Consider the following 12147-nt stretch of genomic DNA (forward strand, 5'->3'; position numbering starts at 1 on the left):
GTTTGCCAGGAAGTGGGGGAGAAGAGGAAGCTTGTGTGTGGGAGGGCTGTGTGTGGGAGCAGCAGTGAGGGGAAGGGCAGGAGAGCTGACTTCCCTCTTTTGGTCATGAAAGGAGAAATGCTGGAGAATTTGTGAGCTCAGTGGGGAGTTTAAAAGCTGGATGGAGGCTTTTGGGACTGGGTGGAGATTTGGGGGTCTGTATGGAGATTATGGAGGTGAATGGAGATTTTGTGTCTGGAAGGAGTCTTTGGGGTCTGGATGACTATTTTGGGGATGCACGAAGTATTTGAGGGCTGGATGGAGGTTTTGAATCTGGCTAGAGAATTTTGGAGTGAATGGAGATTTCTGAGTGTCTGGAAATTTCTGGTGGGGTGGATAGATATTTTGGGAAGTGGATGAGGATTTTGAGGTTGGACGGGACTTTTGGAGGCTGGATGTAAATGTTGGGGCTGGGTGGAGATTCTGGAGGTAGACAGTGTTTAGGGACTGGATGGAGACTTTTTGAGACTGACAGGAGATTTGGGGGCAGACTGGAGGATGTGAGTGGATGGGAAGAGTTTTGGGGGCTGTACGGGGGGTTTGGGGGCTGAATGGAAGATTTTGCGGGCTGGGTGGAGATTTTGGGGGTGGATGTAGAGTATAAATTTAGATGGAGGAGGGAAGGGAAGGGAAGGGAAGGGAAGGGAAGGGAAGGGAAGGGAAGGGAAGGGAAGGGAAGGGAAGGGAAGGGAAGGGAAGGGAAGGGAAGGGAAGGGAAGGGAAGGGAAGGGAAGGGAAGGGAAGGGAAGGGAAGGGAAGGGAAGAAGAGGAGGATGAGGAAAAAGGGGTGCTGAGAAGAACAACTAAGTCTTCAACGGTGCCATGAACCCGAGAATTGCCAGCTCCCATTCTGAGAGCAAGGCAAGGTCCATCCCTTGTTCCTGCCCTTCTAATTCAGACTGCAGAATCATTTTCTGAACTGATGGATCTGGCAGCACCACACACCCTCGCTGACTGCTATTCCGTTCAGCAGTGAATTGGCTCTGCAGGGCTGCCAATGGCCCCTGCCAGGATTTCAGCCTTCCATCAGCAGTATGCTGAATTACAGCCTCTCCTTCTGGGCTGTCAGCAGCGCTGCTCCCAACACAGCGCACACTGTGCGGTTCTGAGCCCAAGGCATTCCTGGGGGGGAAGGGCACACAGTGCCACTTTTCAGCTCCTCAGGAACAGGGGAGCAGCCCAGCACCAGCATTAGCCAGGCAGCCATGGCTTGGCCCTGCTCGGGCCTGTCCCAGCATGGAGCCTTCCAGGGGGAGAGCTGAGAGGTCACCTCTGCACCTTTCCACACGGAGGGGATCTGACAGCACCGCCCCGTGAGTGTTACGTCCTGTGCATGGAGGGTGGGAGAGAGAGAGCACAGGGACTGCGGTGCTGTCACACAACAGCAGCTCAGCACCACACAGCTTTCATTCTCACTGACCCCTCCCAGTGGGTTTGGGGTGAGAAATGGAGAGAAAGAGGAAGAATTTGTAGGTTCAAATAAAATCTATTTACTGAGACCGAAAACGAAGAGAGACATAACAGTAATGATGATCAGATATATGAATATATTTTTCCAAAGCAAGTGATGCACAAAGGAATTGCTCAGCACCCAAAGACCAATGATAAAACTGGAACAGAATAGGAGTGTCATGCTTTTGTTCCTCCATGACAAGGGGGATGGAAATTTTGGAGAATCTATAGGGGATCTATCGAGCATCAGTGGGAGATGGAAGGGGAGCAAAGGGACATGTCTGGGGATCTCCAGAGGAGGGATAGACTGGGACAGATGAGGGGTTCTTACAGGAATGGTGGTGGTGTTTGGGAGCGGATGGGAGAGGATTTGGTGGTCTCAGGGACTGTTAAGAGATTTGAGGGGATAAAGAAGGACTTTGGGGTAAGAGATGAGCATTTAGGGATTCGGTGTGTCTGGGAAGCATTTGGGATGCACCAGTGAGAATGTGGGATTGTTAGATTTGGGGAGGTTATCTGGTTTGTGGTTAGAAGAGGACATCAGGGAGTCCCAAGCAGGGAATTTGAGGTCTGTCCCCTTCCACACACCCCAGAAATGAGACACTTGGGGAGGCCCATCAGCGCGGTAAATCAGTGCTGACTGTGGTGTAGATGACAGGGGACTGGGGGGCAGTGGGGGAAGTGGAAGGCTGGGAGCACGGGATGGCAGCTGGCATCTCGGCGTAGGTCAGATCCTGGTTGTCTGTGGGGGGCACCTGGAGATAGAGGAGGAGAGTGGGGTGCTACCATGGGAGTCCCCAAGATGAGTGAGCTGAGGGTGGGTCTGTGGTGTAGGTATGTGGGGGGTGTGGCCATGAGGAGGAGTCTGCATTTGTGACTGGGCTTAGCTTTGAGGTCTGCATGGGGGATGTTTGGGGGTCCAGCCGTGGATTTGGGGTGCCCATAGGGTCTTGAGGTTTTTAGGGACTGGTGGAACACAGAGGCTCAATTCCGGTGTCCCCATGGGTCATTGGGTTTCCCTGTGGGTGCATTTAGTGCCCCTCTAGTCAAGAAATCGGTGCCTACAGGGTCTAGAGGGGTTTTAAGGCTTGGAGGGCATCTTTAGGTCTGGGTATTTAGGGCTGGGTATCTGTGGGCTGGGGTTCCCCACAGTGCAGGTTTGTGTTTCCCAAGGGCTGGATACGGGTGGTGCACATAAATGTGAGGGTAAGCCATATGAGGTTGGGAGTCATTTGAGGTCCTCATGGGGAAGGTTTGGGTTTCCATGGAAATGCGAGGTGTGGGTCCCAAGAAGTGAACTGGGATTTGGGGTCCACTGACCCAGACCCTTACCTGCAATTGCACTGACTTGTGCATTTCAGGGGTGACACCTGCATCAAAAAGAAGAGGGGGAAGGGTGGGAGTTATGTGTGGGCCTCGAGGAACAACTGGGAAACCATAAAGGATCTGGAGAGGGTCAAAGAATAAGCAGAGGACACTTGAGGGGATGCATAGGGAATGGAAACCATTGAAGTCCTTCCTCACCAGCACTCTCATCTCTCCATGTCCAGAGGCTGCGGGCATCGAAGACGAAGTAGAGGCCCAGGCTGAAGACCAAGACAGCAGCACAGCCCCTCAGCACCGCCACCACCAGGTTCCCATGGAACCGCCCCTTGGCACCTGTGGGCTCCAAGTGTTTGGGTGTCCCCATCACAGGGCAGGGATGCCATGACAGTTCCACCCATGGCTGACACTGGGGCCCTACAAATGGGATCTCCGTCCTAACTGGGGTTGCAGGTGTGGGTGTCACTTCCACCACCATGCTATCTACAGGGGTGAGGACACAAATGTGTGGCCCTTGGGGTTGTAGGATTTTTTATTGGTGCTGGCAGTGGCCAGAGTCCCCTCTAAGTGGGTGAAGGTGGCTGTGCCCCACCAGTGGGATCCTGGCACAGGATATGGGCCGAGCATTCATCTCTGTGCAGGAGGAATGTGCCACCACAACCCCTATTGCAGCACTGGGTGGTGACGTCAGTTCCCATTCCCACATGTTGCGTGGGCTCAGGGAAATGCTGAGCTGGGGGAAGCTGCAGTCTGTGTGCAGGGAGGGGAAGAGATGGGACTTGGCCGTGTGGGAAAAGCTCAGGGCCAGCCGGTGTCCATAGTGCCCTCACCTGTCAGCACCAGCTCCACGGGGTCACTCTGATTTGATGTCCACAGTGGCTCTGACACCTGGTACCGACACTGATATGTCCCGGCGTCCTCCAGGTTTGTGACAGCAAAGGAGAACTCAGCTGCATCCTGCTCCTTGTCTTTTTCCTTGTTAAATCTCAGAGTTCCATTGAGCCAGAGCTGGACCCAGGCAGCCATGCGGGGCATGTGGCAGCGCAGGGTGACAGTGTCCCCCAGGGACACCCCCTGGCTGGGGTGCAGCGACAGGGAGGGTCGGGGCACTAGGACAGGGGACAGCAGTCAGACTTATCCCTGCACACCCTCCTGGGCCCCTCTGCTGGCCCCCTGCCCTCGCTCCGCTCCCTCCATCCCCATTCTCCCCATACTCACATTGCTGTGCCCTGCTCACAGTCACCAGCCACCAACCTGCAAGGGACACAGTCCTGGTCCCACACAGGGCCACCAACCCCCGTGGCACCACGTCCCCATTGTCACTCACCGAGAATGAGGGCCACCGCCATTGGTGCCATGAGGCAGGAGCAGCTTGGGGACAGTGAGACTGCAGTGGGGAAAGGAAGTGGCCGGAGAGGCAATCTCATTTCCCCCTGGGGACAGGATGCCGTGATGTCATATCCTCGTGACAGATTTCCCCCATCTGTGGTGACAGTGCTGGGTCCCAGATAGGGTCACACACTCAGATCACTGCACACAGCCTCTGTTGTGGTGTCCCATGCAGGCGGTAAACCCCTGAGTGTCCCACACTCCCCAAAGTTCTGCCATCACGTGGCCTTGAGTGGTGTCCTCCATGGGTTGCCCAGCACAGAACATGTGGCTTCAATGGCGTGTTCCACATGGGAGGTCACTTGTGATCCCCAACACGTCCAGCCAGCTGTCACCACGCAGTTTGGGTACCACACTCTGTTCTCTGTGCTTTCCTCTGTCATGCCCTCAGGGATCAGCACAGACCGGCTGGGGACACTGTGACACCCACACAAATGGGGAGGGCACACACTGAGGGCACTGAATCTGCGCAGTGCCCCAGTAGGGCAGTCCGTGCTTTCCTGGGGTCTCCAGGACAGCAGAGTCAGAGTGAAGGAACAGCTCAGAGCTGTGAGCAGCAGCTCTGACGCTGCTGTACCGCTGAGAGCAGTTGTGTTGCAACACGCACGCGTGTGGTTAGGAACATGGACTCATTGAGGCCTTGGGGTGGCTGGGGACACATCTGGGGTCCCACAGGACTGGTGATGTGATGTTGGGATGGATTGCAAAGAGTTCTGTTTGCCGGAGGCACGGTGGGTGTATTTCTGGGCAGGACTGGGAAGGCCTGAGGGATCCCTGAGCAACGAGGAGTTCTTCTGGGGCAGATGAGGAAGAAGTACAGACTGGGGATATCGAGACTGCCGTGGGGACAGAGAGTGGCCAGACAGCTGCTGTCATTTCCTCCTGGGGTCAGGATGATGAGATGTCACCTCCTAATGCGGCAATATTAGCCCATAGGGGTGGTTGCACTGTGGGGTCCCTCTGTGTTGGGACAAGTGGAAAGGTGCACTCTGCACACTGTGACTGCTGAGGTGCCCCACACGCTCTGCACCCTGGGGTGTCACACACTGTGTGTCCCCTGGCATGGTGTCCCCAAGCATATGCCAGACTCTCTGCACAGTGCCCCAGTAGGGCAGTCTGTGCTTGCCTGGGCTCTCCAGGGCAACAGAGTCAGACAGTGACTCAGAGGAACAGAAGACCATTCATTGAACTTTCCATCTGCAACCAATCAACTTGTCCCCTGCAACAAAATGAGGGGACTTTCACGAAAAAGTGAATGAGCGATACGGATAAAGAGTACTTTGGCACTGGTGTTATTGCCTTCTCTGCTACCTCCAGGGAAATTGAGGTTATGGCTGCTGCAGGAGAAGAGGAAAAGATGACTGGGAGGAAAATGAGGAAGAGAGAGAAAAAGAAAGAAAACGGGAAATGGAGAGAAGCAGAGAAGGAACGTAAGAGAGAGAGATGGAGGGAGAAAATCGATTGTGGTCTGTTTTGAGGAGCTGCAGGAGCAGAAGGGGGGATGAGAGCGCTCATCCAAAGGTTGAAGTCTCCACCTGGCCAAAAGGAGACAGCAAGAAATGCATGTGAGGAGTTCCTGCAGTGAGGATCCTGCAGCGCGAGTGATGGCACTGCTGAGCACAAGGAGCACATTGCATCCATGGCTGCTGTGCCATGAGCACACGCTGCAGGCCAACGGGCAGAAGCATCCAGAATTGCAGGGCAGCCCTTGGAGAGGAGAAGCAGTGCCAACGCAGGGAAGGAAAGAGCCCTGAGAGCTGGGATGGCCCAGAGGGAAGGAACAGCTGAGTGCTGTGAGCAGCAGCTCTGAGGCTGCTGTACTGCTGAGAGCAGTTGTGTTGGAACACGCTCTGCTCACAGCTGTGGGGATCTGCACCCACGGTATTAAAGGGTGCGAAAGGATTTGAGGGCAATGAAAGGATACTGTGCTTAGAGATGAGCATTTAGGGATTTGATGTGATTGAGCATATGGAGGCTCTGGCAGTGACTTGTGGGGGTTAAATTTGGTGAGATCTGGGAATCACTGAGAAGGGAAACAGAGCATCAGGGAGCCCAAAACAGGGAATTTGGGTCTCTCCCACACAGTACACCCCAAAAATGAGACACCTGGGAGGGAGACATTAATGGGGTTTGCCAGCACCCACATTAGCATCAGTATCTGGGAGCTGTGGAGTGGTGGGTGCCCCGATGGGATGGGATCTCCTGGTCGGCACAGTTCAGTCCCTCACTGTCACCAGGGGTCACATGGAGACAGTGGGGCTCCTCAGGATGGCAGTGAGGAGGGACAGCTCTGTTTTAAGTGCGAGCTGGTGGTGAAATATGGTGCATTTGGGGTTCTGAGGAGGCTTTGATTTGGGGTCCCATTGGTCCAAAATTGGGAGATCCTTTGCGTGGCTTTTTGGGGTCCCACTACATGGTTTGGGGTTGCCCACACTGTCAGGGGGGTGTTTATGGCTGGGAGATCCCCAGGGACTCCAAAAACATTGGTCTGGGGCCGAGGTGGGTCTCCACAATGCAGATTTGCACTTCCCCACAGCCAGGATCTGGGGGTGCACGTAAGCGTAGAGTAAGCCATATGAGGTGGAGGGTTCAATTGGAGTGTGGGGTGTCCAAGGGACAGGTTGGGATTTTGGATCCCTCACCCAGGCCCTTACCTGGAACTGCATGTCCTTGGGGATTTTTGTGTCAGCCCCTGTGTCAAAAGAGGAGGGGAATAGGGTTGGGATTATGGAGGATGAAGGGGAAGTGACACTTGTAGGGCATGTGGGGATATGGAAGGAATGGAAGGGGAGTCAGGTGATACTTGAGTGAATTTACAGGGGATCAGTGGGGAATGGACACCAATGCACGAGATGACGGGGGTAAACTATAGGTGCTGGAAGGGGAAACAGAGGGATATGTGGGGGAATATATAGGGTTTGGAATGGGGGCAGGGGACACTCGGGGGAATCGTTGGGCAACCTACGGTGGATTGAACGGCACACCTGGTGGATTCTACAGGAGAATGGAAGAGGAGGAAGGGGACAACTGGGGAGATCTATAGGAGATCAAAACCATTTAAGACTTTCCCTACCAGTCCTCACATCTCTCCATATCCAGAGGCTTTGGGCACCGATGACAAAGAAGATGCCGAGGCCAAAGGTGAGGGCAGCAGCGCAGCCCCTCACCACTGCCACCACCAGGTTCCCACAGGACCTCCTCTCATCACCTGTGGAGTGCAGGAGTGTGCATGTCCCCATCACCACAATGAGGATGGGATGCAGTGACACGGCCAGAAATGAGTGACACCAGGGACACCTAAATGGGGGGCTCAGACCTACCTGGGGGTGCAGGTGTGGGTGTCACCTCCAGCATCACGCTGTCCCCAAGGGGTGAGGACACAAAGAGGGAGGCCTTGGGGTGATAGGAGCACCTGTAGGTGCCACTTTCAGCTGGAGTCACCCCAAAGAGGGTGAAGGTGGCTGTGCCCCCGCCACGGGGGTCCTGGTGCTGGAGAGGGGCTGAGTGCCCGTCCTTGTGCAAGAAGATGATGCCCCCATAGCCCTGATTGCAGCACTGGATGGTGACATTGGTCCCCACTTCCACAATTTTTTCGTGGCTGATGGAAATGATAGGTGGGGAATATCGATGATCTGAATGCAGGGAGATAACAGAGATAGGACATGGCCCTGTGGAGAATGCCCAGGCCCATCTGCTTGCCCCATAACCCTCACCTGTCACCACCAATTCGATGGGGACACTCTTCTCTGATACCCCCGGTGGCTCCAAAACCCGGTACTGGCACCAATACTTCATTGCATCTTCCAGCTTTACACAAACCAAGGAGAACTCAGCCATGACCTGATGCTTGTCCATGCACTTGTAGGATCTCAAAAGTCCATCCTGGTAGAGCTCAACCCAGGCAGCCGGCTGGGGTAGGTGGCATCGCAGGGTGACAGTGTCCCCCAGGGACACCCCCTGGCTGGGGTGCAGCAACAGAGAGGGTCAGGGCACTAGGACAGGGGACAGCAGTCAGCCTTGTCCCTGCACACCATCCTCAGCCCCTCTGCTGGCACCCTGACCACACTCCCCTCCCTCTGTCCCCATTCTCCCTGTACTCACGTTGCAGTGCCCTGCTCGTTGTCACCAGCCACCAACCTGCAAGGGACACAGTCCAGGTCCCACACTGTGCCAACAACCCCTGTGGCACCACGTCTCCATTGTCACTCACCGAGGATGAGGGCCACCGCCATTGGTGCCATGAGGCAGGAGCAGCCTGGGGACAGCGAGACTGCAGTGGGGACAGGGAGTGGCTGGAGAACCGCTGTCTGTTCCCCTTGGGATATGATTCCATTATGTCACATCCCTATGTGAAAATTGTGATCCCCAAGTTTTGGCACCATGTGGCCTACAATGGGATTGCACTTGTGAAGTGGCTCACGCTGTCCTTAATGGGGTGCCCCACACAGGTTGTCACCCCTCATGTGTCACATGCTGTCCCCAGATTGCTGCCAGTGTGTGGCTTTGCATGGTGTTCGTTGTGGGATGCCAAACACAGCACATGTGGCTCCTATGGGGTGTGGTGGTTGAGAACGCTCTGTCGCACTGTGCTGCTATGCTCTGTGCAGCTGGAGGTCCACAGGAGGTTGTGAGGCCTCCAGATCTATGGGTAAGGGTTGGTGGTGGGTCTCCAAATCCATGGGGTGGTCTGTGGGGCAGCGTTTGGAGTTCCACAGGTGATTGTGGCATCTCCAAATCTATGGGTCGTGGTTGGTTGAAGGGACTCCAACTTTGTGAGGTGAGCAATGGGACATGGTTTTGGGGGGTCCATAGGTGAGTATAGGTCACCAAATTTATGGGGCAATGTGTGCAGCGGGCCCTACTTTGTGCTCCACAGCGATGGATCTCCTTGTTAAATACATTTGCCCCAGTTTTGAGGTCCTCCCCCCTCTCCTCATAGCAGACATCTGCGGTTCAGGAAAAGCCACATTTCCCTCAGTGACACCGCAGCCCTGTGGGAACCCCCAGGGAGACTGCCTCTCTGTTCCCCACCCCACACATCTGTCGAGTGCTCCCAAAAATGTGCTCCCCAAGATTCCTCCCCCCCCCATACGTCCCCACAACCTCGAGTGCTATCCCCCATCCCAGGCTCCTTCCCTACAGCTTCCCTCAGCAGCTGCTCCTCCGTGGTCCTTCCAGGTTGCTGCCCCTGGTGGATCGGTAAAGATACTGCAGAAGGGAAGAGGTCACACACGGCTCCACCCCATTCCTCCCCCGGATCTCAGCGCTGTGCTGGGGAGTGCTTGGATGTGGTGTTGCTTTCCAAGAAACTCTTAGGCAGAAAGTGGGGTGAGATGTGCTTGTGTGGGGACAAAGCCATGGGAAGCAAGCAGAGATGGGGTTGGACCCCCCAGCTTTTGTGCCAATCTATTCTGGTTGTGGTGGCCCTCAATTAGTGAAGCCAGCTGAAAGCATAGAAATATTGCTTGCATCTTCTGCCCACGTTGGGTGAAGCACTGGGATTGCTGGGTGGTCACCCCCAGCCCGACACAAAGCCCAGATAGCACTCTGGGGGAAAAGGACCAGATTTCTGCTCTGAGAAGCTGTGGTTTCTATGCGGTGGATGTGGTTACAAGCTTGTCACTCACCCTGCACGCCGAGCGCAGTCAGCAGTAGCAGCAGCAGCCCCAGAGCAGTGGTTTTCAGGAAGACCCGGTGCCAGCGCGGGCAGATGGTGGGAGCTGGAAGAGTCCCCATTTGTTTAAAAACAGATCTTCCATCGTGGTTCCCGCGCAACGTTGATTCAGAAGTTGACGGCTGCTGTGTTTCCCCCAGTTCTGGGGGTCTTTGGATCCTAACCAGTTGCTGCAGTGGTTCCCCGTGGGGAAGGAGCTGGTAGAAGGAGGTGATGGCAGCAGGCACCCATGGGCTGGGCTCCTGCTGGAGGGTGGATGGGCAGGGGGAGAAGGACACCCCCTGCATATGTTGTTGTGGAGGTGGTGGAGGCTCTGCAGGTCCTCAAGAGCATGGCGTGGGAGCTTCACAGACCCCATACCTTGTGAAATGATCCCAGGGTAGAGCAGATGGCGCTTGGTAGCAAGTGGGTCTGTGTAGAGCTCATCCCACCAGGACCCAGGCTGCATTATCACCATTTCAGATTCAACTTCCAATTCCTCACATCGGGTTTCCCGATGAGGGCTGATTTTTGATGAACATCCATCCCACATCCGGACACTTGCAGGCTTCCTTCTTCCCCATCCCTTCCTTCCTCCTGTCCCCACTACAAACCAGGATCAGCCCATAACTCAGCCAACATTCTTGGTGTTTCTTGGGGAAAACAATGAAACAAGAAACCCCCAAACCAAGTTAGCAGTGAGCACCCAACACCCAAACCAAGACTCACCATCGTGCCTCTCAGCAGGAGAAAAACCACTTGCAGAATGCCTGAAATCCACGCTGCTATTTTCCCCGTCCATAGATCACAAGTTCACAAGACTGTCCCCAAAATGACAAACCCCAGAGCCACTTCTTGCTTTGTGACAGACCTGCCGGTATCTGCATCCGGTGCCAGGAAATAGCACCCGCTGGGCTTCTGATCTGGGCTTTGCTTCTTCTAATTTCCAATGTGGGGTATAGATGCGCACATGCTGCAGCCTTTCCCTTTAGCACAAGTTGGTAGGTGCTATAGGTTGCTCCTCTTGAGGTGGAAATTCACCTCTGGGTTCAGTGACTGCATCAAGCAGTGCCCGCGCAGGGAAGGAAACAGCCCTGAGAGCTGGGATGGCCCAGAGGGAAGGAACAGCTCAGCGCTGTGAGCAGCAGCTCTGAGGCTGCTGTACTGCTGAGAGCAGTTGTGTTGGAACACATTCTGCTCACAGCTGTGGGGATCTGCACCCTTCAGGCCCCACGTTGGGCACCACAAGGACTGCGGTGCTGTCACCTGGCAGCAGCTCAGCACCACACAGCTTTCATTCTCAATGACCCCTCCCAGTGGGTTTGGGGTGAGAAATGGAGAGAAAGAGGAAGAATTTGTAGGTTCCGATAAAATCTATTTACTGAGACCGAAAACGAAGAGAGACATAACAGTAATGATGATGAGATATATGAATATATTTTTCCAAAGCAAGTGATGCACAAAGGAATTGCTCAGCACCCAAAGACCAATGATAAAACTGGAACAGAATAGGAGGCAGGAAATATTGGGGAATTTATAGGGGATCTATTGAGCATCAGTGGGAAATGGAAGGGGAGCAAAGGGACATGTCTGGGGATGTCCATAAGAGGGGTAGATAGGGACAGATGAGGGGGTCTCACAGGAATGGTGGTGGTGTTTGGGAGCGGATGGGAGAGGACTTGGAGGTCTCAGGGACTGTTAAGAGATTTGTGGGGATAAAGAAGGACTTTAGAGTAAGAGATGAGCATTTAGGGATTCGGTGTGTCTGGGAAGCATTTGGGATGCACCAATGAGAATTTGGGATTGTTAGATTTGGGGAGGTTATCTGGTTTGTGGTTAGAACAGGACATCAGGGAGTCCCAAGCAGGGAATTTGAGGTCTGTCCCCTTCCACACACCCCAGAAATGAGACACTTGGGGAGGCCCATCAGCGCGGTAAATCAGTGCTCACTGTGGTGTAGATGACAGGGGACTGGGGGGGCAGTGGGGGAAGTGGGAGGCTGGGGGCACGGGATGGCAGCTGGCATCTCAGCGTAGGTCAGATTCTCGCTGTTCGTGGGGAACCCCTGGAGATGGAGGAGGAGAGTGGTGTGATACCATGGGGGTCCCCAAGATGTGTGGGGTGAGGGTGGGTCTGTGGTGTAGGTATGTGGGGGGTGTGGCCATGAGGAGGAGTCTGCATTTGTGACTGGTCTTAGCTTTGAGGTCTGCATGGCGGATGTTTGGGGGTCCAGCCGTGGATTTGGGGTGCGCATAGGGTCCCGAGGTGTTTAGGGACTGGTGGAACAGAGA

General features: G+C 54.7%; 2 protein-coding genes across 2 annotated transcripts in view; both read right to left on the reverse strand.

The window, feature by feature from the left end:
* Positions 1 to 1508: 1508 nt before the first annotated feature.
* The window catches only part of LOC107049793 (T-cell-interacting, activating receptor on myeloid cells protein 1-like), a 50754-nt gene continuing 40115 nt past the window's right edge, over positions 1509 to 12147 (reverse strand). The window contains exons 3-6 of the mRNA XM_040654425.2: positions 3645 to 3923; positions 3016 to 3150; positions 2824 to 2861; positions 1509 to 2246 (exon numbers count right to left, since the gene is read on the reverse strand). Coding sequence (XP_040510359.1) covers positions 2109 to 2246; positions 2824 to 2861; positions 3016 to 3150; positions 3645 to 3923 — 590 coding nt within the window. The 3' untranslated portion in view covers positions 1509 to 2108. The remainder of the gene's footprint in view (positions 2247 to 2823; positions 2862 to 3015; positions 3151 to 3644; positions 3924 to 12147) is intronic.
* Positions 11215 to 12147, reverse strand: part of LOC124417463 (V-set and transmembrane domain-containing protein 1-like) — a 242283-nt gene continuing 241350 nt past the window's right edge. The window contains 2 exon segments of the mRNA XM_046904890.1: positions 11215 to 11833; positions 11835 to 11921. Of these exon segments, the coding sequence (XP_046760846.1) occupies positions 11783 to 11833; positions 11835 to 11921 (138 nt within the window). The 3' untranslated portion in view covers positions 11215 to 11782.

This window comes from Gallus gallus, chromosome 31, assembly GCF_016699485.2.
Source record: "Gallus gallus isolate bGalGal1 chromosome 31, bGalGal1.mat.broiler.GRCg7b, whole genome shotgun sequence".
In the NCBI taxonomy this organism is placed as follows: Eukaryota; Metazoa; Chordata; class Aves; order Galliformes; family Phasianidae; genus Gallus; species Gallus gallus.